The sequence below is a fragment of the Parasteatoda tepidariorum genome, chromosome 1 (genome assembly GCF_982258835.1).
Source record: "Parasteatoda tepidariorum strain Cologne lab strain chromosome 1, Ptep-v5.0, whole genome shotgun sequence".
Classification (NCBI taxonomy): Eukaryota; Metazoa; Arthropoda; class Arachnida; order Araneae; family Theridiidae; genus Parasteatoda; species Parasteatoda tepidariorum.
In genome coordinates this window covers 12,556,500-12,582,974 of record NC_141755.1, presented here as the reverse complement: position 1 = coordinate 12,582,974, position 26,475 = coordinate 12,556,500, and the positions used below count along the sequence as shown (strand labels likewise).

Genomic DNA, 26,475 nt, shown 5'->3' with positions numbered 1-26,475 from the left:
GTTTTCCAGACGATCGCCAATAGTCCATTGTGCAGCTCTCGTGCGACGCCAATAATGTGCCTACCTATACCTTTACGATCAGTCCAGTGCGGGACTAACTTGACATCAGAAATCGTGGTATTGAAAAACTAATTCACAAATAGTTCAAAAATCAGGCTGAAATCTGAATTACAAATTAATTATTTATTGTGATAATAAATACACAGCTTTTCAAAGAAAATAACTTAATTTGTGCTTTATATATTTGTCTACTTATTTAATTATTATTCATAAAATAAACAAAATTTACTTCAACTTCAATCTCTCTACGTTTGAGACGAGCCTCCTGATCTGACCACTCACAGCATGTAATCTGTCTGTCATGGATGAAATAGGTGGGACTTAAATGAGTTGTTTGCATTTTGCAGACCCGGCTGTCTGCTACGTCAAACATTCATCCTTTTTCTTTTCAAATCTGGTTTTATTCAGAAGTAGTTGAGTTATGAACAAATTCTTTTAAGAAGTCATTTAACCGGTATAACTCACATATACTTCTTCCAGTAGTCTTACATTAGTGCTCTCGCGTATCATCTAAAAATGTGCGGTGAGTATTGTGATTTAGCTAAACTTTTAAAATTCATAACGCTAATTAATACTAACCCTGCTTGTAGACAAAAAAGAAATAACTATCTTGGACTTAACAAAAACAATATCAATTCGTTATAAACATAAAATTTGTCCTTCTTATTTTATTAGGAGTCTTAAATTTTGGTCGTTATTTACATGCTTAAAATTACTCTAATCCTTTTTAATTATCTGCTTTCTTTAATATATATATATCTGAAAAGTTTGCTGTAAATATGTAAAGCTTTTAACGGTGTTTTTATCTTGTACATTCTTTCGTAATTTTAGTTTTTGTAATACTACATTCCTATTTAAGAAAATTTTAGTGCTGATACTTAGTTGTTAGTTTAAGTATTTAGTAGCTGGGACACTTAGAATATCTTTATTTTTTAAAACAGTTTTCAATATGTTTTGTAAAGCTGTGCAGTGTTTAGAATAAAGTTTATACAACCGTTGGTATGTAATTTAATTAAATAGCGATAAAATGAAGTTAGGGATTTGTGGTCTTAAATAAAATGAAACTTTCTGCAAGCACATTGTATTCATATACAATGTGTAATTATGTGTGTATACTTTTTGAACCTACTCTACAATTCAGTATATTGTAATAATCAGAACTTGCATTGTGCACTGATGAGTAATATTAATGAAGTTTCTAGGAATGGTGACAAATTTTCTGCGAACCAGTCTTGTGTATTATGCATTTCTAGTATTTAGTTAAATATGCCAATACTGAGTACTACTTTAATTTTTATAAAAAAAAAAATTTAAATTCTCGTTTATATGTATTTAAAGCAATTTTCTTTTTAAATGTGTTTTTATGAACTATTTAATGATTACTTACTACTGTCAGTTAAAAAACTATTGAATGTTTTGTATTACGGAGTCCTTACATTACTGGTGGCGCACAACTATTTTACATAGACCACCTGGCTAAATAGCTGAGCATTTGAAGGCCACAATTTTCTTAAAGGGAAATTTAACTATTTCTATGAGCTAATTTAATGAAAATAACTAGAGATATTATTCTACTATTAAAATATTTATAAAACCTTATAGTGTAAAAATATTTAAACTTATACACATTTTTACTATATTTTTAAAATACTTAATTTTAGCTATATATATATATTATGTATATACACTAGGTACGTATTACTTTTTAAACTACTTTACTAAACTTTAAACTATTTTAGCTACTCTTTTGTTTTTGAAGTAAACTCTTAACCCTCTGGCAGTGAAGAAAAGGAGTAAAATTGGGAGAATGTTTCTCCCCGATACACTATTCCCCTATCTGTTAACATGGAAAAACCCGCTTTGCTATGCAGAGAAGACTGCTGCATAAAATAAGACTTTTCACATGCAGAACCATCAGTGGGTTAAACTACTTATTTTATCATAAAGAAAACTTCTTTAAAAAATTTTAATTTAAATGTGTTAAAAGAAAATTTCTTGAGTAATATTCAAAATTTTGGGCTAAACTGCAAATTGGCTCATTTAAATTATTAAAAGGTCATATGTAGTCTTTGAGCTGAAAGTTGTACTCCACTACGATATACTTTATGAAAGTATTTTTCAATTTAAATTTTTTGACAGTTGAATAACGTTATAAATACTAACCAGTAGAAGTGTTATTCTTTATACTAAGTCTTTCATTTTAATAAATTATAGAACATTTTTTATTTCAGGAATCTTTGCATACTTGAATTATTTGGAGCCTCGTACTCGAAAAGAAATTTTGGAGTTTCTAATTAGAGGTTTGCAGCGTCTAGAATACAGAGGCTATGACTCTGCAGGTATAATTCAAAATCAATTTAATTTTCAAACTGTCAGGCTTATTACACAAAAGAGCAACTCCATGTTGGTGGATGTTTAATTTTGATAAGTTTTCTTTTTAAAAAAATTTCTTCATTTATAAATATTTAATATTTTTTAAAAATTATATGGGATATTTTTCAATTACCTAACATTTTTATGCATGTAAGAGAAAAGGATGAAATTTATAAAAGTTTTATTTACAATTAAAATATAAAATGTGGCTGATACTATTATGGGTAGGACATGGAATAAAATATATTTTATTTTATATATAAATATATGCATGGAATTAAATATATTTTATTTTTATTTTTCACTTTCTATGAGCAATGTTTTTGAAATTTAGTGAAAAAAAAAATCAACAGGAATTTTAAGTACAAATGAAATGCGTATAAAGAATGGCAAATAGAGAAAAAGCTCCTGTGACTAATATTAAAACATTTGTGACTTTTGCTTAATACGCACTATATTAAAATTTTAATATACTTTATTTTAAACTACAATCTAAAATTCAACTAAGAGCTAAGAAATTTGTTAATTGAATAATGCTATTACGTGTTTATTTTTCTGTCTTTTGTATTGTGGAGCCACCTGAAAATGTACAAGTATTTTGGTGTTTATAGTTTATCAACATTAACATTTTTTTAAGTAAGATTTATATCGAGAAACTAATAGCAAGTTATAATCTAGATTAAGATTGTGATAGACAGTCAAAGGGTTGGGTTTTTTGGTTAATTTTCTTTTGGAAAAAGTTCATTTTCAAAAAATAAGTCAAAATAAATTTCAATGTTTAACATTAACTTTATTATAACATAAGAGATATATTTACAGACGTGTGCAAAAGACTCCATGGAGTTAATTATTTTTTAACTGCTTTCAGCTTTTTGCTGCTAATGCATGTAAATTCAATTTCAGATTTTAAAGAAAAGTTGCATTGAAAAGCTGTGCTGAATTTAAAATATAAGACAGGTTTTAAAACAAATAATTTTACTTTCTATTATAATTAAATTACAACATATAGGCCATTGTATAATTTATTCTGTCCTGCAATTGAAAAATAAGCTTAAACATCAGAAAATTCAAAATTAGAATTTTATATATTTGGCATCTTTATATGGTAAACTACAAAAAGTTGTCGAGCCACTTTTCTCGAAATCAATCGCGAAGTAAGTTTTTTTCAATTTTATGGCAGTAACATTCTAACTTTTTTTTTTATTTCTTCAGTGTATTCTTTGAAATCCTACTAAAATTTTATTTTGAATTTAAAATATACTAACAAATGGTATTTTTTTTTCTTTCAAAAACTAGGAGTTGCTATTGATGGTGATGCTGTTGGAACATCTATTCAAATAATCAGACGAAGTGGAAAAGTGAAAATGCTTGAGAATGAAATTTGGGGTAAATCATTGCTGTTAAAATCTTAAATTAATTTGTCAAACATGTTTAAATTATTCAAACTTTTATGTTTGAAAATTCTAATGTAATTTCCATATGTTATGCATCAGATTAGTTTTTATAATTTTGTAGATTTTTAATTTAAAACATTAAAAAATGAAATTTTTTTCTATTTGATTATTTTCCACAATAGGTTATTTATATTTGAGTAAATTTATTTTTAATAATTCATAAAATACATAAACAAAAATTGCTAATTGTTTTATGCTTTTTCTGCATAATTTCAGTTTTAAAATTTTATAAATTACACAAGGAATTATATTAATTATATGATATTAAAAGATATTGTTAAATGCTTATAACTTAGCATAGATAATTTTTAGTCACTTTTTAGGTTATATTTTCAGATACTAATTAATGTGAAACTTAAGTGCATTCTGGCAGTAAATAAAATACAGAACATAAGGGCACCAAAAATCTCTCAATTGCATACTTTCAAACTATCTTGTTTTGAAAACAAGTTTCTTAGAAGACCAGACTTTTATTTAACATAATCCAAAAAAAAATTATTTAATTAAAAAAATTTTTTTGTATTGAGCTTCCAAGTACTTAGATTTTTATTCTATGATCACTGCTTATATTTAATAATTGGGTATTTAATATAGTTTAACATTTCTTTCAGACGCTACTGATATTGATTTTAGTCAAGAGTATGATTCCCACGTTGGAATAGCTCATACTCGTTGGGCTACTCACGGTGCTCCCAGTGCATGTAATAGTCATCCACAAAGATCTGATCCTTCAAACGGTAAGCATTTAAAATCGACCATGTTAAATTTTTTTTATGAAATTTTATGTGCATTTTAATTGAAAAAAATTTAATTTTGAATTGAATTAACGCTTGCGTGAATTTATATTTTTTTGTTTTGTTATATTTACTAGGTTATAATCTGGCCAGATAGGAAGCAGTTCAATATTTAGTTATAGTTTGAAAGGATTTCTGTTGCTTATTCACTTAGAAAAAAAATCTAAATTATACGTTAAAAAAAATTAAAAACAAACTTCAGCAGCTAATGTTTTTACATATTAATCCATCGTATGTTTTAATTTTAAAAATTTCTAGTGATTTATTGTTTTACTTTGCAAATCTAATTTTTTGTATTTTGCAAAAAGAAAAATGTGAATTTGTTAAAATCTTGCTTAATATAATGGTAATTATAATTGACTTGCACTGACTTTAAAATTGTGTTCTTTTTGTTTCAGAATTTGTTTGTGTTCATAATGGCATTATTACTAACTACAAAGATGTCAAGAAATTCCTGGTATTTATTGTTTAAGTATTGGAAATCATATTATAGAAATTTGTCCAAATTTTGTCTTGCTGATACTTTATTTTTCATTAATTATTTTAATTGTAATTTCTATAAACTTTAGAACTAAATGAGTAATAAAACCTATTGAGTGTTTCAAACTTAGTTTTTGGAATCATTTGATAACCACATTTGAAATGTTTGGAATGAGAAATGCATAAAATTGAACAATTTTAGATTGAAACATTTTTATGAAATAAATTATATTTAAAAATTAACTTAATCTTATTTTTGGAACCATTTTATAAATTTAAATTAAAATTTTTGATATATAGAAAAATTAACTAGAGAAACTTATTTATAAAAATTATACATCCCATTTTATTCTTTCAAATTAAAGTCTGTATTTGTATTTTTACTGTTTCTTATAGCTGAATATTTTATTTTCAAAATTTTATTATACTTTTATCCCAGAGAGTTTTGACAGCTTTTTTAATTAAATTTTATTATCAAAACAATATAGGCTTTCATTACTTAAATTTTCTAAGTGACTACATAGTAATTAATTTTAAAGATGGTAACATTTATGTTTTAAATTATCGATAAAATTAATTGTTTCACAGAGATCAAAAATTTGTATCTACAGGAGACTTTTTTTTTTCTCAATATTTGACCACCCTTTTTTTCCAGTAGCAGTACTACTGGTGACTACTAGTGTTTGTAGATAAAAGGTAGAGCACTGAAAAATTGTAGTAGGTGCTTAGCAACGGGTGGATGGTGTATGTACAATTGAATTCTCACAAATGTAATGCTGATGTTTTATAAACTCATTCCAATTTTTTATTTATGTTAATTTATTTCTACTTTATCTAAGCATTCTACATAATATTTAGACATTTATAGATTGACAAATGTACATAGGAAATCAAAGCTATCTAAGTTAGTATTTCTCAAAATACAAATGTTATTTTGAATAAAAATTTTGTTTCAACAAGGAGGCTTTTTATGTTATCAGCAATGGATGAAATTCTTATGTTCTATAAAATACTTTCTTTATATGGAATGTAAATGTATGGCAATCTGTAGTCCAATTTTTATGCCATTAAGTTCCTCAGTATTTCTTAACAGTCAAATTTTACAGAAATTTAGAATCACAGAAATTACACACTTTGCAAATATTTGCTTTAAAAAAAATTCTAATTGCTTTAATTTAATGTTATATGTTCAAGATAAAAATTTAATCCATTTTTGTAGTTTTTTCGAGTAAATTACATGAATTTTACCCGCAATTGTTTTGTGGTTTAATTTTAATTTAATGTAGCTGAAGTGCTAAAATGGAGGGTATCTTCCTAACCAAAAAAAAATAATAAATAATTGCCGTACACCTTTACAGAAAGTTATCTTGAGTTCCTTGTTAACTTTTTATTTTAAATATTTGTTTTAAATTTACTGTAAGTCAAATAAATTTAATTTTATTAATATTTCCTTGCAGCTGAATCATGGACACAAATTTGAATCTGAAACAGACACTGAAGTTATATCAAAATTGATTCTACACCTTCATCAAAATAATCCTCATTTGTCTTTTAGAGAACTTGTTGAACAAGTTATCCTGCAGCTGGTAAGTATTGTTTTTGCTGTGAATTTGTTATAATATTTTATTATTGACTTATCATTTCATATTCTTTTTTTAGGAAGGTGCATTTGCTCTAGTATTTAAAAGTAAAAAATATCCAAATGAATGTGTTGCAACTAGGTTAGTTCACTTTCTTATATTTTTGTAAATATGTAAGTTTTGTAAAATATTGACCAATAATGTCTTAAGAAATTTTTTCCTTTCAATTTTTGATTACTACTTTTCGTTGTCTAAAATTAACAAAATTAATTTTGTTCAATTTCATGGTATACTTTTTTAATTTTAAAAATGTATACCATTCAATTTTAAAATGTCTGTATTAGAACAAAACTATACCTTTTCTATAAATATATTAAGCTTTTTAGTTAGCATTCAAAAAATTTAAAAAATTTTGTACACTAATTGTTATTGGCAATATTATTTTGTTCCTGTACTTAGATTTTATTTTCTACTATAACTTAATATACACATAGGCTGTTGTAAGGAATTTAAGACTTTCTACTATAATTTGAGTATTTTGAGTGTTAAATTTTTTAAACTTTTTTTAGGCGGGGAAGTCCTTTGCTTGTGGGCATTAAAAGCAAGACTACTCTAGCTACAGATTATATTCCTGTATTATACAGCAAGGGTAAGAATGTTGCAGAAAATCTAAATCATTTTAATTTTACATTGAAAAATATCAGTGTTTAATAATTTATGTTTAGGAAAATCAGTTTTTACTATAAAAATTGAATTCATAACTGTATTCTTAACTGCACTTCTTAAAATATTAAGTGAGCACTTATTTAAAATGAAACTACTCTTTGCATTTTTATTCTTTAATGTATAATATCTTTTTATTCAAGAGTTTTGTGTATTCTATATTCAATCTGTATTTCTAATTGTGAATGTGATCTTTATTTCCATGCATGCTTCTTTTCTTCACATGCACGCAACTTCAGATCTGGAAAAACAGAGCATTCAAGGTACAAAATTTTTTCAATCCATCCTTCAAGCTTTGAAACTATATTAGAATAATTGATCTTTTTTCAGATTTTTAAGTATTCTGAAAGAATGAATATTTTTATGTAAAACTTAATTATTTTACTATCATTAAAATATTCATTATAAACATCTCTAAAAATGTCTTTACATCAATTTATAATGTAGACATAAATCTGAATGTGTATTTCTAAATTTTTCCTTTTTATGAAGGGTTTTAATTTAAGATTTTAATTTTCAATTCTAAACTTACTAATGGTTATGAATATCTAATTTATTCTTAGTTTTCTCAATAAATTTTACTAATTTTTTCTGAAAAGTTTTGTCTATTAAACTCTTGTAATGTATAGGAATGTTAACTCTTATAACCTTATGTTTCATACTAAACTATGTATTGTTTCTATTTTCTGTTTTTGTGCTTTGTTCTAATCTTATTTTGATATACCTTCCTTTCTCACCCTTCCTGCATGTTGACATCCTATGTTGCACCTTTGTCTCTAGATGACAATCAAAACTCAGGTACTTTAATTTATTTTTTATTCTCTATGATGAAATATTGCTACTTCATTTTTTATTATATAATTCCTCTTTATAAAAGAAATAAAGGCTAACTTTGAACTAGAGTATTGTAACATAAAGTTTAAAACAGAAAAGAAAAGCAATTTCAATATTGTAAACAAATATCCGCAGTTGCATGCTACAAAAAATTGCATGACGAAGTTGCATCTAATCATTGACTACTGAAACTAGTAAAAAAAAAAAGCAGCAATGCATTGTAAGTCCATCATACTGAAAATCTAGAGAAAAGTATTTTCTTTCTATTTCCAGTATGAAAGTAAGGAAAAGGAGTACTTTATTTTCCGACAACTTGAAAGTTTTGCCCAGTCAGTCTTTCCCAAGATTTACTTTTTAATTTCTTATTATAAATCTTACCACTTTACCCTGCCTAGATTTGTCTGGTTCCTCTATACATGTTGCTGGTCAATTTTTTCTACATTAACTTGCTGCAACTTGATTGAGTTCAATTTTTTCTTTTATCCTTTGTATCCTCATTGATATTTGTTTATAGTACTGAAACTGCTTCTTTATTTGTGTTTTATGTTTTTGTGTTGCTCAATTTATTATCCTGAAAATTACTTAACTTTAAATCTGAGCCAGATATTGATAAATTAAGTTAGAATGTTGCAGAAATATCAACTTAGAAAGTTTAGAAAGGTCAGGTGCAAAATAGTTTCTTTTTCATGCTATGAAAAATACTATCGGATAACAAGATATTGTTTGATGTAGATAGATGATATTAAATCTCACAAGTTTAAGAGAAATGTAGATTACTTGAACTTCATTTTTTCTGGTTCTGTATTATGTCAGATTATCTTTTTCCTTTGTTTGCAAATTTTTATTTTATTTAAATATGCAGCCACAAAATTGTAAAGAGATTCCTGTATGAAGTATATAATTAGTTTATCGCTTATCTCATTTAATTCCATTCTCATTTAATTCCATTTAAATTTAGGTTCTTTTAATTTTGTTTTTTGTACCGTTCTTGTATTTCCTTGTAATATAAGAATGTGACCCCATTAATCTCTTATGAAGCACGTTTCAGTTAAATAAAAAGCAATATTTCATTTTTCTATTTAAAGTATTTAAGATTTTTTTTTTTTTTTTCATTTCTTCTCTTAGATGTTTACCTTTTAATTTTTTGTTCAGTCTGTTTTGTCTGTCAGTTTGCTTATTGTTTTTGTTATGAATGTTATGTTATGGAATATTATCTAGTTTTATTAGTTCCTGTCATAAAAATTTGTTAAGTTAAAAGATATTTCAATAGTGAACTTTTATGTTTTGTTAGCTTTTAGTCACAAAAATGTATTGTTAAAATCATAAAGGAGTTATGGTAATTGTTTTTGGAAACTGAAGAAAAATTTCTTAAAATTAATATGCATTGACCATACGTATTGTTGAGACAAAAAAATGGCTCAGTTAAAGAATAACATGCAAAATTTAACAGTTTGAATTTATAATTCTTGTTTTGAGTTTACTAGACGCTTTTCATGTTACAGTTTAAAGTAACTCTCTGTAAAATATTTATTCATTTAACCGATGGTAAGCAGATCTAAAAATATATTTCAAAAAATAGGTTGCAATTTTATTAAAGTTTTCTGTTTTTAGCTTGTGTCTTGACAATTAACGAACAAGTTTTTTAAATATGTGTTATTAGTTTTGAATTTGTGTTTTAAGTTGATAATTTAAATTTAATAAAATCAAATTGTGAAGTTAATTAACATGAGGTTCAATTTTTCTTTTTTGATCCATTTGAGTTATTTGAATGGAGAGCTAAATAATGCTTCAAAGCTGATAGTAAAATTAAACCTTAATATACTTTTACTATTTTATTTCTATTATGCAAAACTCTTATCTTGTGCTAAGTTTTCTTCCAATTCTTCAGCTTTGTCTAAACTGTTCCATTTTTTTTTTGTAAAGTTTAAAATATGTTAAGCATTATAAAAATGTCTTTTTTCCAACAACAAAATATTAATTTTTTGTTTCTACAATTTAGTGCTGTACACTTTAAATTAAATCAGCGCTTGGTGAAGAATTAATGATTGTACAAATATAAAGCTCTATACTTAAAAATTTTCTTCTGTTATTGAAAATTAGCATATAAGTAAACTGCATTCTGTATTTATGATACCATTTTCTTAAGTTTTTATAACTTGTTATAGAAACCACTAAAATGTTTTTGTCAATGTATGCCATTGAGTATTTTAATATTTTCTTAATAGTTATTCAATACTTTCTATAGTGTTTGTGGATATTTCTAAACTAAGCAGCCAGCTAGTTCATTTGAATTAAATATATCAAAGTTTTGTTTGTTTTGAGTGTTACTAATTTTTTTTTCTCGTTATGAATGTGTGGTTTAGATATGCGCTCTCATCAAACCTCCCCCTTACCTGCTGGTACAGTGCAAGCTCAAGGTATTCCTCGATCTGATTCCACCACAGAGTTTCATCCAACTGGTGATGATAAAGAAGTGGAATATTTCTTTGCATCAGATGCTAGGTAATTATTCATTATTAGAACATCTCCACTGTATTTTGAAATTTCTGTTCTGGAATATGCAATATAGTTTGTAAAAAAAGAAATATTCCTAGAGTACAGTTGTCAAAATGCAGAACACTATGATGCGAGCTTGCATATTATAAATTTTAAAAATTAAATTTTTTATTAGTTTCAAATGAAATAACTATCATATGGGTGCAATTAGGTAGTTTTTTTTTCAAAAAAAGTTACATATCGCTGGTTCAAGGTTAAAAAGACACTTCTGCACTCACTTCTTAATCAAATAACATGAGAAGTGAGTGCAGAAGTGTTGTTTTAACTTTGAACCAGCGATATGCTAGAAAGTATTTTTAGCCTAATACTAAACACTTTAAATTTGAATTCTAAGTTAACTTTAGAAGGCATAGATGGTTAGATATTTTTGATTTAATGTTATTTTAGTGTTTTACTTTGTACTTTCATTAAAAGCAAAAAGCTGCATCATTCTTTCTAACTAAGCAAATCAGTATTCTAGTTGCATTTTTACGTCTCTTTACTGCATCATAATCTCTGGGGGAACTATTACTTCTATGTAATGATAAAAATATGCTTTGAAGTAACTAAAATATTACTCCTGAACTGGTATGGTTCTTATTTTAAACTTTGCTTTATTGTAATAAATTTCTCAAAAGAATTATAAGTTGATCTATAAATTAAAAATCTTTTATTTAATAGTACAGTAGCTTCTACAAGTTACAAAATCAAATTTTTAATATATGTATTTAAATATGTAAAATTCACATCAAGCAGTTTCTAAAAGAATTCTTTTTGTTCATGTCAAAAATCTTGTACATTCTAGTTTCAACTATTGTACAAAAATGTGTTAAAAGTTACTTTTAACAAATCAGTATTTCACAAAACATTTAAGTTCTAAAAAGATTAATAGTATATATACAATATTAGTTCATCTATTTTGGATTTTCTGCATCAATATTTTCTTGCTTCAAAAGTAAAGTTCTTGCTAGTAAAATAAAGTTCTGCAATTTTGTGTAAGCTCTAAAAGAGCTCATTCAAAAAAATTTCCATATTTTCATTTTGCTATTAAATTAACTAAACTTGTAATAGGTTGAACACATTTTATAATCATCGTTGAACAGCCGACCCAATTTTTGGGTTTACGATTTCTAATCGTCAACTCCATAGCCTTGTAATTTTGATCCCAATCCGGAAGACAAGGGAACTCCTGGAACAAATTTGCCTTTGTAAAGGACTTTTTGATGTAACTGACCTGCATTTGCGTTACATGGAAAGGAGTCCATGAGAACCCCCAAGGGGTCGTCTACCGCTGAGGATATTTTATGTCAGCACTGTGGCCAGTGCAAGCCAGTTGCGGGTTCATTTCTACCAGTCATCGCTGGGGATTCGAACCCAGTTCACCTCATTGGAAGGCGAATGCTCTATCCCCTAAGCCATTGCGGCTCGGGTTGAACTCATTGTAAAGTACAGTCTAGTAACATTTACTCATGGAGAACATTTATTAACGTTTAAAACAAAATACAAATTTATCGCATGACTAAGAAGCCAGTTTTATACTTGTTGTGTGCTAATGTATTTAAGTTTTTATTTTCATGGGACTTGTATTCTGGCAAAAGAATCAGTAATAAAATATTACTCTTGTTAAAAAAACTGATCTTTTTAATCTCTAAAATTTTAAGGTATTTTAAACAATAGTCATCAATTACAAATTCATTTACTTTGGAATGACATTAATTTCTCATGAGAGTCAAATTGATCCCCAACGTCAGTTTTATGTAAATCTAAAATTCTGCTTTTTGTGAAACTAATATGTAACTGAAGTTTATTGTTAAATAAAAAATAAATTATAATGTGGTTTATAATAAAATTAAATTGTAAATTTTATCAAAAATGTTAACATTTAACTACTAATGGAAGACTTGTGCCGTGGCACTAAAAGGTTTAATTTAAAATATATTAAAATGGCAATTAAACTTATGATTTTCAATTTCAGTCACCATTGAAAGTTATAACCATGGAGCAATCATTCACTTCAATGAGTTGAGAGTAAAAATAAAATAAACTGCACATTAATGCCATAGAATAAAGAATAAATATTGTCTAATCTTATTACTTAATCAAACCTTATCTACTTATATTAGGTTATAATTTCAATTAGCGGAACTTTTTAGAAAAGAACTCGTGAATTGTATTGTTAAATATATAAAATTATTTACGATAAGAAAATAGTCTGTACGATAACTCGTCAAAGTCATTAAGATAAAACAAATCAATGTGATTATCAGTGTTTAGGGAAGAACCAGAATGACTGTTCGGTAACTACCCCTGATGTCTGAATCCAATCTCCACCCACTCATGAGCCTTTAGATCATACTTGGGGGTTATATACATCATTATTAGAATTAAATATATAATTTTGGCATAAACATTAATTACCATTTATAACGAAGTAGATCAATTTATTGGAATCCCTGCAAATTTTTTTATGGCAGCTTAAATGAGACCAATAAAGCATTTTTATTAGTTGCTTAATATGTAACACAAGATTATTTTTTTTTAGTGCTGTGATTGAACATACTAATAGAGTAATATTCTTAGAAGACGATGATGTAGCAGCTGTTAAAGATGGAAGTAAGAATTCAGCTTCTGTGAAAGTAGATTTTGTTTCCTTAAAATAGATTTTTTTAAATGTTTACTTTTTAATTTTAGATCTGACTATACACAGAATGAAGCGTACACTTGATGAGTCAACTGCAAGAGAAATTATTACTCTTAAAATGGCAATTCAAGAAATAATGAAAGGTTTGTTTCTAACATAATTGTTCAAGTATTGAAAAATATAAGAAAAATATCCTTGAAGGTCATTGAAAAGTCCTTTTATTTTATTTTTAAACTGAGTGGGAACTCTGGGAAAAAAGCTAGGAAGCCTAAACTAGCTTAATGGTCTATTGGCACATAACTAGTATTAAGTTTGAGAAAATGAACTCAATGTTTGTTTCATTTTCACAGCCAGAGTATCATTATTGAACTTTTTTTTAAGAAAAAAATAGTATTACTAGAATAGATGTGAGAAAAAGGCGATATAAACTTTATATTCTTAAAATTATTTCTTGATTGTGCATAAATCTTATTTTCCTAAGCTGGGTAAAATAAGTTTTTATTACTTTAATACTAGCTGCTTAATATAAATAACTTTTTAAAGAAAGAACAGATGCTTAATTTAAATTTTTTTTTGCTTAAAATTTTTGGGTTAACTTACAATAATGGAGTTAAATTCTTTTGCTAATTTTTATCATCCTGAATTTCTCACAACCCTAATATATTTTTTAATGATTTAGCTTGATCTAATAAAAATTTTTGCATAATCATACCTTGATTAGATTACAATAATTATCTGATGTTAAATCATTTTTTTTACAATTATATAGATGTATCATATTTATCTGTGAAAAAAAGTTTCATATTGTATTTTGTGCAAATTCTGACAAGTTTTTAGGTATAAAGCCTATTACAAATAACAAACAAAATATTTAATAAAGTTAAGAATTATCTCCAGGTTTTTTTGCTGTACCTCATAGTGATTTGTCTGGTGTTTATACTTTAAAGTTTTCCTTCTGAGACTGTTTTCATTTTCTTGTGCAGGCTTACCCAGTTTCCAAAACTTGGATGATAATTTTGGCTCAGGATCATATATAGAAATAGTCTCACAATGTATATTTTTCAGGAAACATTAGAAACACAGCTAAAATGTGATTTCTCATTAATTTATTGCTTTAATTTAAAAAATTTCACTGTTGCAAAATTACTGCTCTGGAAAAATTTCTCTTCAGGTCATAACTTTAATGAAATATTCTTAGACTGTCAAACTGTATTTTAAGTTTATCAGACAAGTCAAAGTTAAAATATTTTACGTCAAACATTTTTTAAATTATCTATTGTGATTTTAATAAATTAAAATTGGGCAAGCTTTCTTTTAATATACTTTTAAATAATGCATTTCTTTTAGGCAACTATAGCTCCTTCATGCAGAAGGAAATATTTGAGCAACCAGAATCTGTGATTAACACAATGCGAGGTCGTGTCAACCTAGAAGCTGAAACAGTTGTGCTCGGAGGCATAAAGGATTACATACCCGAAATCAAACGATGCAGGAGACTTCTTCTGATTGGATGCGGTACCAGCTATCATAGTGCTGTTGCTGTAAGTACTGTTTGCAAAAATATACTGCTTGGCAAAAAACCCACCACATTTCAAATCTCATTTAAAGTGTTATGCAAGTCATATTTAGTTTAGTGGAGTTATAAAATGTAAGATTTTAGATCCGATTTAATTACTTATCCCTCTGGATGGCCGTATTCAAGCTCTATAGCAAAATTACCTGTGAGCAATGGCACGTCACTGACGGTCAGAGACAAGCTAAGGAGCTGAATTCTCACTGTCCTGGTGTACATCAAAAAGAGCTTTTAAAGCTTAATAGAAACAATTTGAGGAAGATCATTGGTCTTCTTACTGGACACTGCATCCTCAGGAGACACCTATACATAATGGGAATTTAATCTAATTCTTTGTTGAGGTTATCATTTTTAAGAGGAGACATCACGACATATACTTAGTGATTGTGACGTCTATTCTTAAAGATTTGAGCATATGGGACATCATTGCATTAAGACTTGAGGACTGCAAGATGTTTCTGTAAGGTGTTTGCTGAATTTTATTTCAGCTATAGGGCTTTCTTGCTAATCATGATTTAGGGTTTGGGTACAATAGACCTCTGGTCGATGTGCCTTGCTCTTGGAGCTGGCCAACCTCTAAGTCTATGGGTATGGCTTGTATATACCTAACTATTTTATTTACTCAAGTGATTAATGCAAATAAATGTAAAGATATGCATACAAGATTACAAATTTTTTCTCTCATTATAATAGATATAGAGAAGAATCTAGTAAATTTCATATTTCCAAAAATTAGCTTGAAATATTTCTTATGTGCAATATCTGATAAATGTGACATTTAAAACCAATTTTGGAAATTATACTTTTTTTTTCAATGTTAGAATTTTTTACATTTTATTTGTTTGAAGTTGCTTGTACATTTTATTGTAGACATTAAATGCATGGCATTAAAAAAACTTACACAACGAAATAGTGTTATTTAAGTTTAAGCTTGAACCTAGAAAACAAAATCTGAATGACCTGTAAAATAATTTACCACGGTAACTATTTTTTTCTTTTGTAAAAATAATTAAATTTTGAAAGGCAAATATTGTGAACCATAGGTTGTGCATCTTTTTGCATAGCATTTTAATAAAATTCTCGGTTACGTATCTTCAAGATAAAATTAAGAAAACATTTTAAATACACCTTTCTTTTTGTCCTTCCTCAAACTAATATGATATGTTTATTTTTAGACCCGTCAAATTCTGGAGGAATTGACAGAATTGCCAGTGATGATTGAACTTGCAAGTGATTTCCTTGACAGAAATACCCCTATTTTTAGGGATGATGTATGCTTCTTCATATCTCAATCCGGTGGGTATTCATTATAGATTTTTAGATAGAAAGAAATTTTTGTAATACTCAGTGAGATTAATAATCAAATGTACAAGATGTGATTCAGTCATTATCTGTAATTTTTTAAGGTCTCTCACTTAGATCTTTTAGCATTTATTTTAATTTCACTTATCTATGATTTGTTACACCAACCTTTTTACTTTTCATTTGTCAATTTGTCCGTAAAATATAAATTTGATTTGAAAATGAAGGTGAATTTTTTTTATTGCAAGCCCACCTGTTTCTGTGACTTAAGTTTTGAAATTTAGAAAAAACTGAAACTTTAATTTATTTTTTCATCACAGAAACTCAAAAGAATAAATTTCTCATTTTGTTCAAAAATTTGAAGTAATTCAATACTATTTAATAAATCCTGGCATGATCTTAAATGTGAAGAATTGAACGCTTATAAATATCACTTGACTTGTTTGTTCTAACAGGACTAAATGCATGTTGCTAAAACATGTTCTATTAATCACTTCAATTTTGTATATGCTAGAGTAGAAACTAATTGCTGATTCAAAGGATCAGTAAGTAAAATTTTAATAGTCTGTTCAGGTCTCTATTTTTTAATACAATAATTTATAGTTTATTTTGTCAGTTATTCAATATCGATGTTTTATGACTACTTTTTAATTAAAGTGTTTAAAAAAAAACTTTCAAAAGATTCTGGCTAACAAAAAAAGGGATTACACATGAATGGAAACTGTATATTAACAGATTCTTCAATAATCAATCGACATTTCGAACCCGGCATTTTTTAACTTCTGCTGCCAGTCTTTAACTTCTGGCATTTCATCTTAAAAATCCAAATTTCTGTTTATCCGACATATGCGCAAAGCAGAAACTGAAATGTCTTGTTCAAAATTTCCACTGTAAACCTAATCAGCATACCAACCCTTTACACTAAATTGACTATTTTAGGGTGGTTCAATTTAGTGTTCTCTGGTCACCATTAGTCTCTAGACTTTGATGTATAATTAGCTTTTTCTTTTATTGCAAGTTACTGTATCACATTAAAACCCTAATGCACTTTATTTGATTAGTATTACCAGAAAATATGGCTAATTGTGTTACTGATCATGTTTCCAGCTATTCATATTTGAGAATCTAAATTCAAACGCTTAAGTTAACTTCAAATGAGTTTTTTCCCACCTGGAAAATAGGGATAAGTCATGGAATTTGGAAATAGTTAGTTTGATTTGACAAATGCTAAGAATACTATCAACTACTAAGTAACTAAAATGTTTCTCACCAAACAAATTACCTACTCAAAATTTTGTTTTTGCCCATTTGGCAAGGAGCTGAATTTCACAAAGCCATAGCATATCATAGTATTGTGTAGGAGTGCACAACCTATGGCCTGAGGGACAAATGCGGGCTGCCGCCTGTTCATGTGCGACCCGCCGGAACTTCTGGAAGGAATAAAAAACTTCAGTTTGGTCTTTGTTTAAACATTATAAATTTTCTTTTATTAAAATATTTAGTTCAAATTTATATTACTCTATAAAATGAGTTTTTTTTTTTTTAGTTTTTCTTTGCACTTTTATTCTGTAAGCTTCTTTTTGGTTAAAATTTATATCCTACTCAATTAAAAGTATTAATTTTTTGCAAATATGTTAAGTTTACTGATAAAATATTTGGTGCTTAAAACACTAATGTTTAGATAAAAATTATCATAGTTGCCGCTAACGTGACTAAATATGCGTGCAGCCCTTCATTAATCTGCATGCTGTGCAAGTGGCCCTTCTCTCAAAAAAGCTGTGCACCCCTAGTATTGTGACTTAAAAAACTTTCAACTGAAAGGTTATTTGCTAGAATTCAGAACAAATTGAAGGTAAACAAATAAACTTTCCAAGGTACTATATTCTTATTTTTGATTTAAGAAATTTATTGACGTTTTATAATCTCTTATAAATTTTAATTTTCTAAATCCTCTATCACATGGACTTGATAAAAAAATTTATTTTACTGTTTATGAATGAACAGTCTAAGAACAAAATATTTTTCAATATTTTAAACTTTGTGAAATTTACTGAATGTTTAAGAGAAACTGAGCAAATTATATTTTTATATTAAAGGGGAGACAGCTGATACATTGAATGCTCTTCGTTATTGTAAGCAGCGTGGTGCTTTAATTGTTGGAGTCACCAATACTGTTGGCAGTAGTATTTGCAGAGAAAGTCATTGTGGAATCCATATCAATGCAGGTCCAGAAATTGGTGTAGCCAGTACTAAAGTAATTCTCTTTTGTAATAACTCTTTAGACTATTGCTATTTTATTAAAAGCAAATTTAATATTGTGTATTTTATGCTAAAGATTTCGAATTCCAAAATTTTTTCTGCTTATTATTTTCTTAAGACAAAATTTTTAACTGTTGTAAAAAATTTTTACTTTTTAAATATTTGATTTAGTATTTTTAGGTAATCCCCAAACAAAGTATTTTCTAAGTATCTATTTTTTCCTACTTTATTAGAGCTACTAAATTTTCTCATTTGTTTACTTTTTCTCAAACATGTTAAATTCATTTCAATATTCTAAAACCATCTTAAAGTAATTTCCACTAAAACTGCAGTTGATGAGTAAGATTTTACAAATGTTTTCTTGTTTGGGGGGAAAATATTTAAAATTTATGTAACAGAAAACACATTTAAAGTTTTTGTACAAATGAATTATTTTAAAACATTTATAATTTATTGTGCTATTTCTAATTTTTAAAAGCTAAATTTTTTTTAGGCTTACACAAGTCAGTTTTTATCTTTAGTGATGTTTGCTTTGGTTATGTCCGAAGATCGTATTTCTATGCTTTCCAGGAGAAGTGAAATTATAAGAGGTCTTAAGAGTCTCCCAGGTAATTTAAACTTCATTTTATTTAAGTTTGAATATATTGTTGAACTTTCATTTTATTTTTATAACTGTCAAACTGCCGTCCCAATTTTGAGTTCCAATGTTCAACTCCGTATTCTTGTAATTTTGAACTTGATCTAGAAGACAAGGAATTTTGCCTTTGTGGAGAACTTTTTGATGCAACTAATCCACATTTGCATTACATGAAGAAGAAAATCACAAAAACCTGCCACAGTTAGGTTGACGGCAAGAGGACTCTAACCCATGATCTGTCTACCACTGAGGATATTTTTTCTTCAACACTGTAGTCCGTGTGAGTTGGGTGCAAAATTAGTTTCGACCAGCCATCGCTGTTATTAGAGCCCGGTTCTTCTATTGTAAGGTGAATGCTCTGTCCTCTGAGCCACTACGGCTCAAACTTTTGTATTCTAAAAACTTAGTTGTCCACAATTGTGTACCTTTACCGAGTTGCCATGATCTGGAAATTTTTGACACTTTCTCTGCGAATTCTGCTCCTGCATGTTACAAAATTCTTGTTGGTAGTTTGTGTCAATAAAACTGATCAAATGGTAGCAAGCTGTATATTATGTTATCACTTTATTTTACATAAAATATTAATTTTCTCTCAATTATAAAAACATTGTTCATTGGAATAAACTTATTGTGAATTGGGAAGTCAAAAATGGTTGCTAAAAAAATAAATCTAATTGATTTTATTTTTATTGAAAACCAATTTTCAATTAGATGCAGAATAATGACCAGACTTTAGGTAGCAGTGAGCATATTAAGTGGTGGAAAGCTTTTTAAGCTTTTAAAAAAATATTTCAATTGTAATTTATTCAGTTAGGACTGGAATGTTCGTGTATTGCTTAAGTGGAAGCTCAATTCAAGCGCTTTTCTTTTTGCTGTGTACCTTTTGAGGAAACTTAACTATTTTTTATTTTTGTTTACCTTGTCAAGGCAACTGTTTCAATATGATTTGGTTTAACATTAGTGTACAGTGCGCAAAAAACACCTTTAATAACTTTTAATCTAATGATTGAATCTTTACATTTTTGGACTATCTTAATGATTTGAGGAGAGGGCTTCAAATATGCTATTTGAGATGTGATGGTTCAAGGGATAGAGCGTTGGTCTTCCCATGCGGCGAGCCGGGTTAGAATCCCAGTCTATGCGAATTCCGCATCCAGCTGGCACCTGCCACAGTGCTAACGTGAAATATCCTCCGTGGTAGACGGATCATGGGTTAGTCCCCTTGCAGTCAGGCTAACCCTGGGAGGTTTCCATGTAACGCAAATGCGGGTTAACTCCATCAAAAAGTCCTCCACGAAGGCAAATTTCTCCCAATATTCGATCCAGGAGTTCCCTTGTCTACTGGATTGGGTTCAAAATGACAAGGCTTTGGAGTTGAACATTAGTAGACGTAAACCCATAAAAATTGGATCAGCTGTTCAACGACTGTTATGAAATATAAAGTAAAATATCCTATTTATTGCAGGTGATATTTTAAGTTACAAAATCAAACTGAAAAAGGTACTCTCTCTGAATGAATATACCTTTTTGTTAAATGAATTCAGATTTATGATATAGCGGTAGAATAATTAAAATATAGGGGGTAGCCATAATCTGAGAAGTATGGTACTAATAGTTTGGTCAAGATAGTGATCTAAAGTTTGGCCCCCTAATTTTAATTTTTGAGTATTTCTCAGTTTTTAAGCAAATTAAAAAATCTTTGCATGCATGTACATGATTATGAAATTCATTTATCCAAAGGTGAATCCATGCAAAATATAACTATACTGAATATTTTATTTGTCTTAAAATTTTTTTAATTGTAAGGTATGTAATTATTTAAATAAAAAGTATCTAATTTTACATGGCAAAATATAAAATTTGAGCAAATTTAGCCAAATAGTTCTGGAGAAACCTTATTTTAAAAATAAGACTTTTTGAAAATCATTTCTCAGGAACTATTAAACAGATTTCGTTCAAAATTTGTATTTTGCCATTTAAAGTTAGATACTTCAAAATGACGTAAAAAATGTATACCAATGTATTCAAAAATATTTTTCAATTCTGTTAAAAAGCTCTTGAGATGACGAGGCACAAAAAATAAAATTTACGTTAGGAGATCCAAACTTTGGATCACTCTCCTGACCAAACTATTAAGACCATATTTCCCAGTTTGCAGAAAAAAGGTATGTTTATTCATTGAAAGTACATTCTTATGTCTGATTTCTTAATTTAAAATATTGTCTTCGCCAATTAACATATTTGGAGTCACCCATTTAAACCATTCAGGTTGAGGCCCAGATTGTGAAGATCTGACCGTTAGATCAAAAATTATTCAGGGTGTTGTCAGTTTTTTTCCCCTCACTGTGCATGCATAGAAGAGATAAAAGGCTTAAATTTGATATTTATTCGAATTCTGTAATTGTCTAGTATAATATCCAGTTCAAAACTTGGAAATACTTTAAATAAATCTTGCATCCAAAAATGTCTTACATAATTTGATACTTTAATTATCACTTTTTAAAATTTTAGATCATATTAAGGAAGTTTTGAAATTGGATGAAGATATCAAAAAAATATCTGAAGAGTTGTTTCATCAAAAATCTGTATTGGTTATGGGTAGAGGCTACAACCATGCCACTTGTCTTGAAGGAGCATTGGTATGTACAAGATTTTAATCTCATATTAAATCATTTGAAAAAAATTATGTTTGTAAATTTTCCAGTTTCATATTTGTGTGCAGAAACAATTAATACAGTTTTTGTCAGCCATTTTTCAATGTCAAAAAAGGAAGCCTTAAGTTTGTATGCAGACATTTTCTTTAACAGAATCTATTTGTTAAAGCTTAAAACTTATCTAATAAAGTTAAAATAGGTGTTTATTTATTTTGCTATCCTAAAATTTACTGAACTTTTTGTGTTCTCTTAAATAGGAAAATAAAATAATTTCCAGCTTTTTGAGAATAAATGCAAAAAGTCTAATTTGTCCGAACTATAATGCTAGAGAACTTTTATTGATGCCCACCGAAATGGCAACAATCTCCCACAGTTTGAGCTCCACACTATGGCAAAAAACTTAATCATTTAAATTGTTTATTGATCTCTTATATTTTTAAATGACTTTATTAACTTTATCATAATTTGGTCAGTTGTTTTCTCTAGAATGTTGTGAAGATTTTGTTTTAAAAAAATGTTTATAGAAAAGAGAAGTTTTGCCTAAATTGTTCAGAATCTTTTGCATTGGAAATGCTGTGTTTGAAATTTGTAAGTTACATACATTTGAATTTAACTGTGTTAACACTCAAATGAATCCTTTGTTATTTCAGAAAATAAAAGAATTAACGTACATGCACTCTGAAGGTATTTTAGCTGGTGAATTGAAACATGGACCTTTAGCCTTAATTGATGATGCCATGCCAGTTATTATGGTTGTAACAAAAGATCCAGTGTATTCAAAATGCATGAATGCATTGCAACAAGTGAGTCATTCATTTTTACAATATTCATGCTTGGAAGTTTTTTAATAAATGAAATTTTAACATGAATGCTTTTACAGGTGATAGCTCGTGGAGGAAGACCTGTGATAATTTGTGAGAGGGGTGATACTGAAACTCAGTCGCACGCTTTCAAATTTTTAGAAGTGCCTCATGCAGTTGACTGTCTTCAAGGAATTTTGACTGTTATACCTATGCAATTGCTTTCTTATCATATTGCTGTTTTGAGAGGATGCAATGTAAGTATTTTTAAATTAAAGTGCTTTAATAGAATTCTTAATTGAACAATTTTCTCGATAGAACTCCTCTTTTTAACTTAAGTTAAATAAGAGTTCTATGATATTGTCAGTTTTGTACCTGTGGTATAAATAGTTCTTAATTGTACTTTGTTTTTCCCCTTTTTCCAGTTTTGCTTCAAGAATGTTTAATTCAAAAATATTTCTCCTATTTTAAAATTTGTTTAAAACTAAAAGCTCCATTATGGACTTATGTATATTTTTACTATATAGTGTAAGTTTGTTATAAGAATGAAAAAAGTCTGAGATTAAGGGGTTAATATAAATCTTACTGTAATGTATTTTGAATTTATGGTTTTGAGTGCTAAGATGGCTTAAAAGATAGTGCTAAAGAGGCGATGTAGGTCTTTGTCCCTGTGATGGTGGGTAAATTCATAAGATGTGTCCAGCTGTTATAGATTCCAAGCTCTTATCAATCCCAAGTGGTAGACAGATCATGGGTTGCTATGAAATTAATTGTGAGAAATTTTTGTGATTTTTCTCTTAATGTAATGCAAATGAGTTTAGTTAGGTCAGTAAGACCTCTATGAAGGAAAGATTAACCGAATGCCTGATCCAGGAGTTTCTTTGGCTTCTGGTTTGTGTTCAAAATTACAAAGTTATAGTAATTAATATTGATAGCTCAGCGATGGTAATAAAATTAAAAATTATGGGTTTAAAATTTTATGTTCATATTTCAATCTCTCCCAAGCATTTAAAGGATGGTTTTAACTTTTATTTTTAAAAAAAATTTTTATGTATTTATAAAACTTTTTTTAATTAAAGTTTGCATAAAATATTTATCATATGCAAATATTAGCTTTATAAAATGTATTGTAAATATATAAAGAAATTCAGCTTATGGTGAAGCTTATCTATGAAATATAACCAAAAATTAACTCAATTCCTTAGTAAAAGGAACGGCCTTAGTTTAAAACAAGTTGTAACTATCAAAAGTTAAAATTATGAGGTACCAAAAATAAAAGCATCAATTTCCAAAATTTCTCTATCTTTGTGCTAATTTGTTGAGCAAAATATTTTTCTGAAAATATACTGCTTTGCTTAAGATACTCTAAATTGTTATAAATTTAAAAGTAAAACTGTATATTTTTATCTTATATTTATTTTTATTTCAAGAACAAAGTAATGAAAATCATACTGCATATATTTTAAAATGAGGAGTTTAACTACTTTTTAAACTGTATATTGGTTGGTGTCGTATCCTCTATTGAATCATATCTCATGGTGTGCTTGAATAGTATTTGCTATCTCTATGGCATTACATGAATATAAATCTTCTTCTGTAGGGTAGTTTAAGAGGTGAAGGCCTGCAGCAACTGCAGGGCAGTTAATAATCTATGGTGTGAGTTCCACAGTAAGACAGTTGGCCCCTTTAGGCTTTCTAGGCATTTCAATCTTTCTAGTGTTAAATATTATGGTTTCAAGGAGTCCTATGGTGCACAATTTTTTATATAAATTTAAAAAATGCATATTAAATGAATAATTAAAAAGCAAATTTTATGTGGGTAAGCACTATTATATAGCTGGAGATAAATAATGAATTCCACTGAAATTGTTTTTAAAATAAATGTTTATTGTATATTTTCTCTATTCCAGGTTGATTGTCCTCGTAATTTAGCAAAATCTGTTACTGTTGAATAGGAAAATCCTTTTCCATCAAACATTCATCTAACAACTGGAAGATATTTTAAAATATTCAATTTAAAGCTGATTTGTTTTCAGTTCATAATTTATCTACATTTATTTTTAAAAAAATTGTAATTTTTATCGTTGTAAATATAGATTCACTTGTTGGAAAGCATTCATTTCACACTGAATTGCACTTTATGCACAATTATTGGAACAAAGCTACGGGGAATGTAAAAAGCATTTAATGCATTTTGTTTGTAAAGTTAAGAATTTTATTCTATTTTTTTTCTTTTTAACTTTGTGTAGCAGGGTTGTGAGTTTTTAAAATTTGTTTAAATTCACTGAAAAATGTTTAAAATTTTTACTCAATAAAAATTTTATCTTTTAAGTCTTGTATCTGTTTTTATTGTGTGGTTTTAGTTTTCTGAAGATTAATTTTTTGCCATCTTTAAAACCATAGGGATTTTTTAATTGAAAAGTAATTCCTTGACATAATTGGAGTTTAAAGCAAGATTAAAAATTTAATCTGGTAGTGGTAATTTTATTCTTACAAATTAGTCATTTTGTGTTAGTATTGTATAAAATCAATATATATTTCTCTTGCATGGTGACAGCCCTCATTTATTGGCAGCGTTGGCAACAAAGAATTGAAATATCAAGCGTGTAAGCTGTCATAAGCTCAAAGTACCTGTTTACAAATTTCGGAATGAATTTTGCTCACATGGTCAATGAAAAGCTGAAACAATCTAAGCTATAAATTTGGATGAATCTAAAGGTTAAAAGCGAATAGCTCATATCATATATAGAAGTGTTGTATATTATATCTTAGTTATACTTATGCCTCAACAACTTTATTCATTGAAAAATGAGTATTTGATATTAGTGATTTTACGCTTTCTAAGTAACTTAAATTTATTTAACTTAGCTGCGAGCATGTTTGCAACGCAAACCAAATGAGATAGAATAACAATCTTCAGGTGTCAGCAAACCTAAATATGGATTAAGTTTTTTTTAAAGAATCAGCATTGTTAAGTTCTTTAATACTTAAATTGTAATTTAAATTATTTAATTTAAGTTGGATATTTGAAATGTTTAACTTTCAATTTTTTAAAATTAAAAATACAACTTTCTACTATGATCCATGTAGTTTTTTTATGCATACGAGAAGCTACTCACTGATAGATATAAATCAACATTGTTGTTTTCAAAGTAAAATTTAAAGGGGGGAAACAAATCTATGTTTATCGACATTTGTTTTGTAGGGATTTGTAATACTAATGGTTTCATTGTGAAAAGATTTAGAATTGATTAAGATTTTAGAGGCGTAATTTTTTTTCTTGTAATCTTTAAGTTTACTATATAATGGTGAATATAATAAAAATGCTTTATTTTTCTTTTACATAATTAGTAAGAATTTTTCACACTAGTGAGAACTTTAATTGTTGTAATTTAGCTTTACGGAAAATATTTAGCTTGAAAGAAAATTTTCTAGTTTATTTCCACATTTAAATTTTAAAAAATGTAAAACTAGTTTGAATTAGTTACTAAAATTGATAATGGTAGATTTCTAAACCATGGTTTCAAAGATTTAATTTACAATGCTATTATTTCTATATAAGTGAAATGACAATTTCAAAAGTTTCACGGAGATTAATATTATTCAATAAGCAATTAGCTGAAAGATCGCTATAGTTATTGATAATTGCTTTGTATGGAGATTGCTGCAGCTGAATTGAAGGGTCAATATTTTTATAACTAAATTTGTTTACTTCCCACTTTAAGTCTAAGTTGATCATCATTACGGGTATGTTAGCATTGTATAAAATCAATATA

The 26,475-nt window shown here is 27.7% G+C and overlaps 1 protein-coding gene across 3 annotated transcripts; it reads left to right on the top strand.

Moving 5' to 3' along the window:
- The first annotated feature begins 287 nt into the window (after positions 1-287).
- LOC107450521 (glutamine--fructose-6-phosphate aminotransferase [isomerizing] 2) lies at positions 288-25,030 on the top strand. 3 transcript variants are annotated; one of them, XM_043042028.3, is made up of 21 exons: positions 337-583; positions 2,292-2,399; positions 3,730-3,819; positions 4,499-4,624; positions 5,080-5,138; positions 6,619-6,747; positions 6,821-6,882; positions 7,311-7,390; positions 7,704-7,727; positions 8,245-8,262; positions 10,662-10,800; positions 13,376-13,446; positions 13,525-13,617; positions 14,822-15,015; positions 16,223-16,343; positions 18,446-18,603; positions 19,102-19,216; positions 21,757-21,884; positions 22,550-22,702; positions 22,780-22,956; positions 24,610-25,030. In XM_043042028.3, exons 1-21 carry the CDS (start codon positions 577-579, stop codon positions 24,652-24,654), a joined length of 2,097 nt encoding a protein of 698 aa, XP_042897962.1. In that variant the 5' UTR covers positions 337-576; the 3' UTR covers positions 24,655-25,030. The 3 variants fall into 3 exon arrangements, with proteins under 3 accessions (XP_042897964.1, XP_042897963.1, XP_042897962.1); XM_043042029.3 differs by lacking the exon at positions 8,245-8,262 and having other exon boundaries at positions 308-583; XM_043042030.3 differs by lacking the exons at positions 7,704-7,727; positions 8,245-8,262 and having other exon boundaries at positions 288-583.
- Positions 25,031-26,475: the final 1,445 nt, after the last annotated feature.

What these genes read in the sequence shown, in the direction of transcription:
- LOC107450521 (XM_043042028.3), top strand. An exon ending in TTCTTTGCATCAGATGCTAG is followed by an intron (nt 10,801 to 13,375) that starts GTAATTATTCAT and finishes ATTTTTTTTTAG; the next exon opens with TGCTGTGATTGAACATACTA. An exon ending in AGCAGCTGTTAAAGATGGAA is followed by an intron (nt 13,447 to 13,524) that starts GTAAGAATTCAG and finishes TTTTAATTTTAG; the next exon opens with ATCTGACTATACACAGAATG.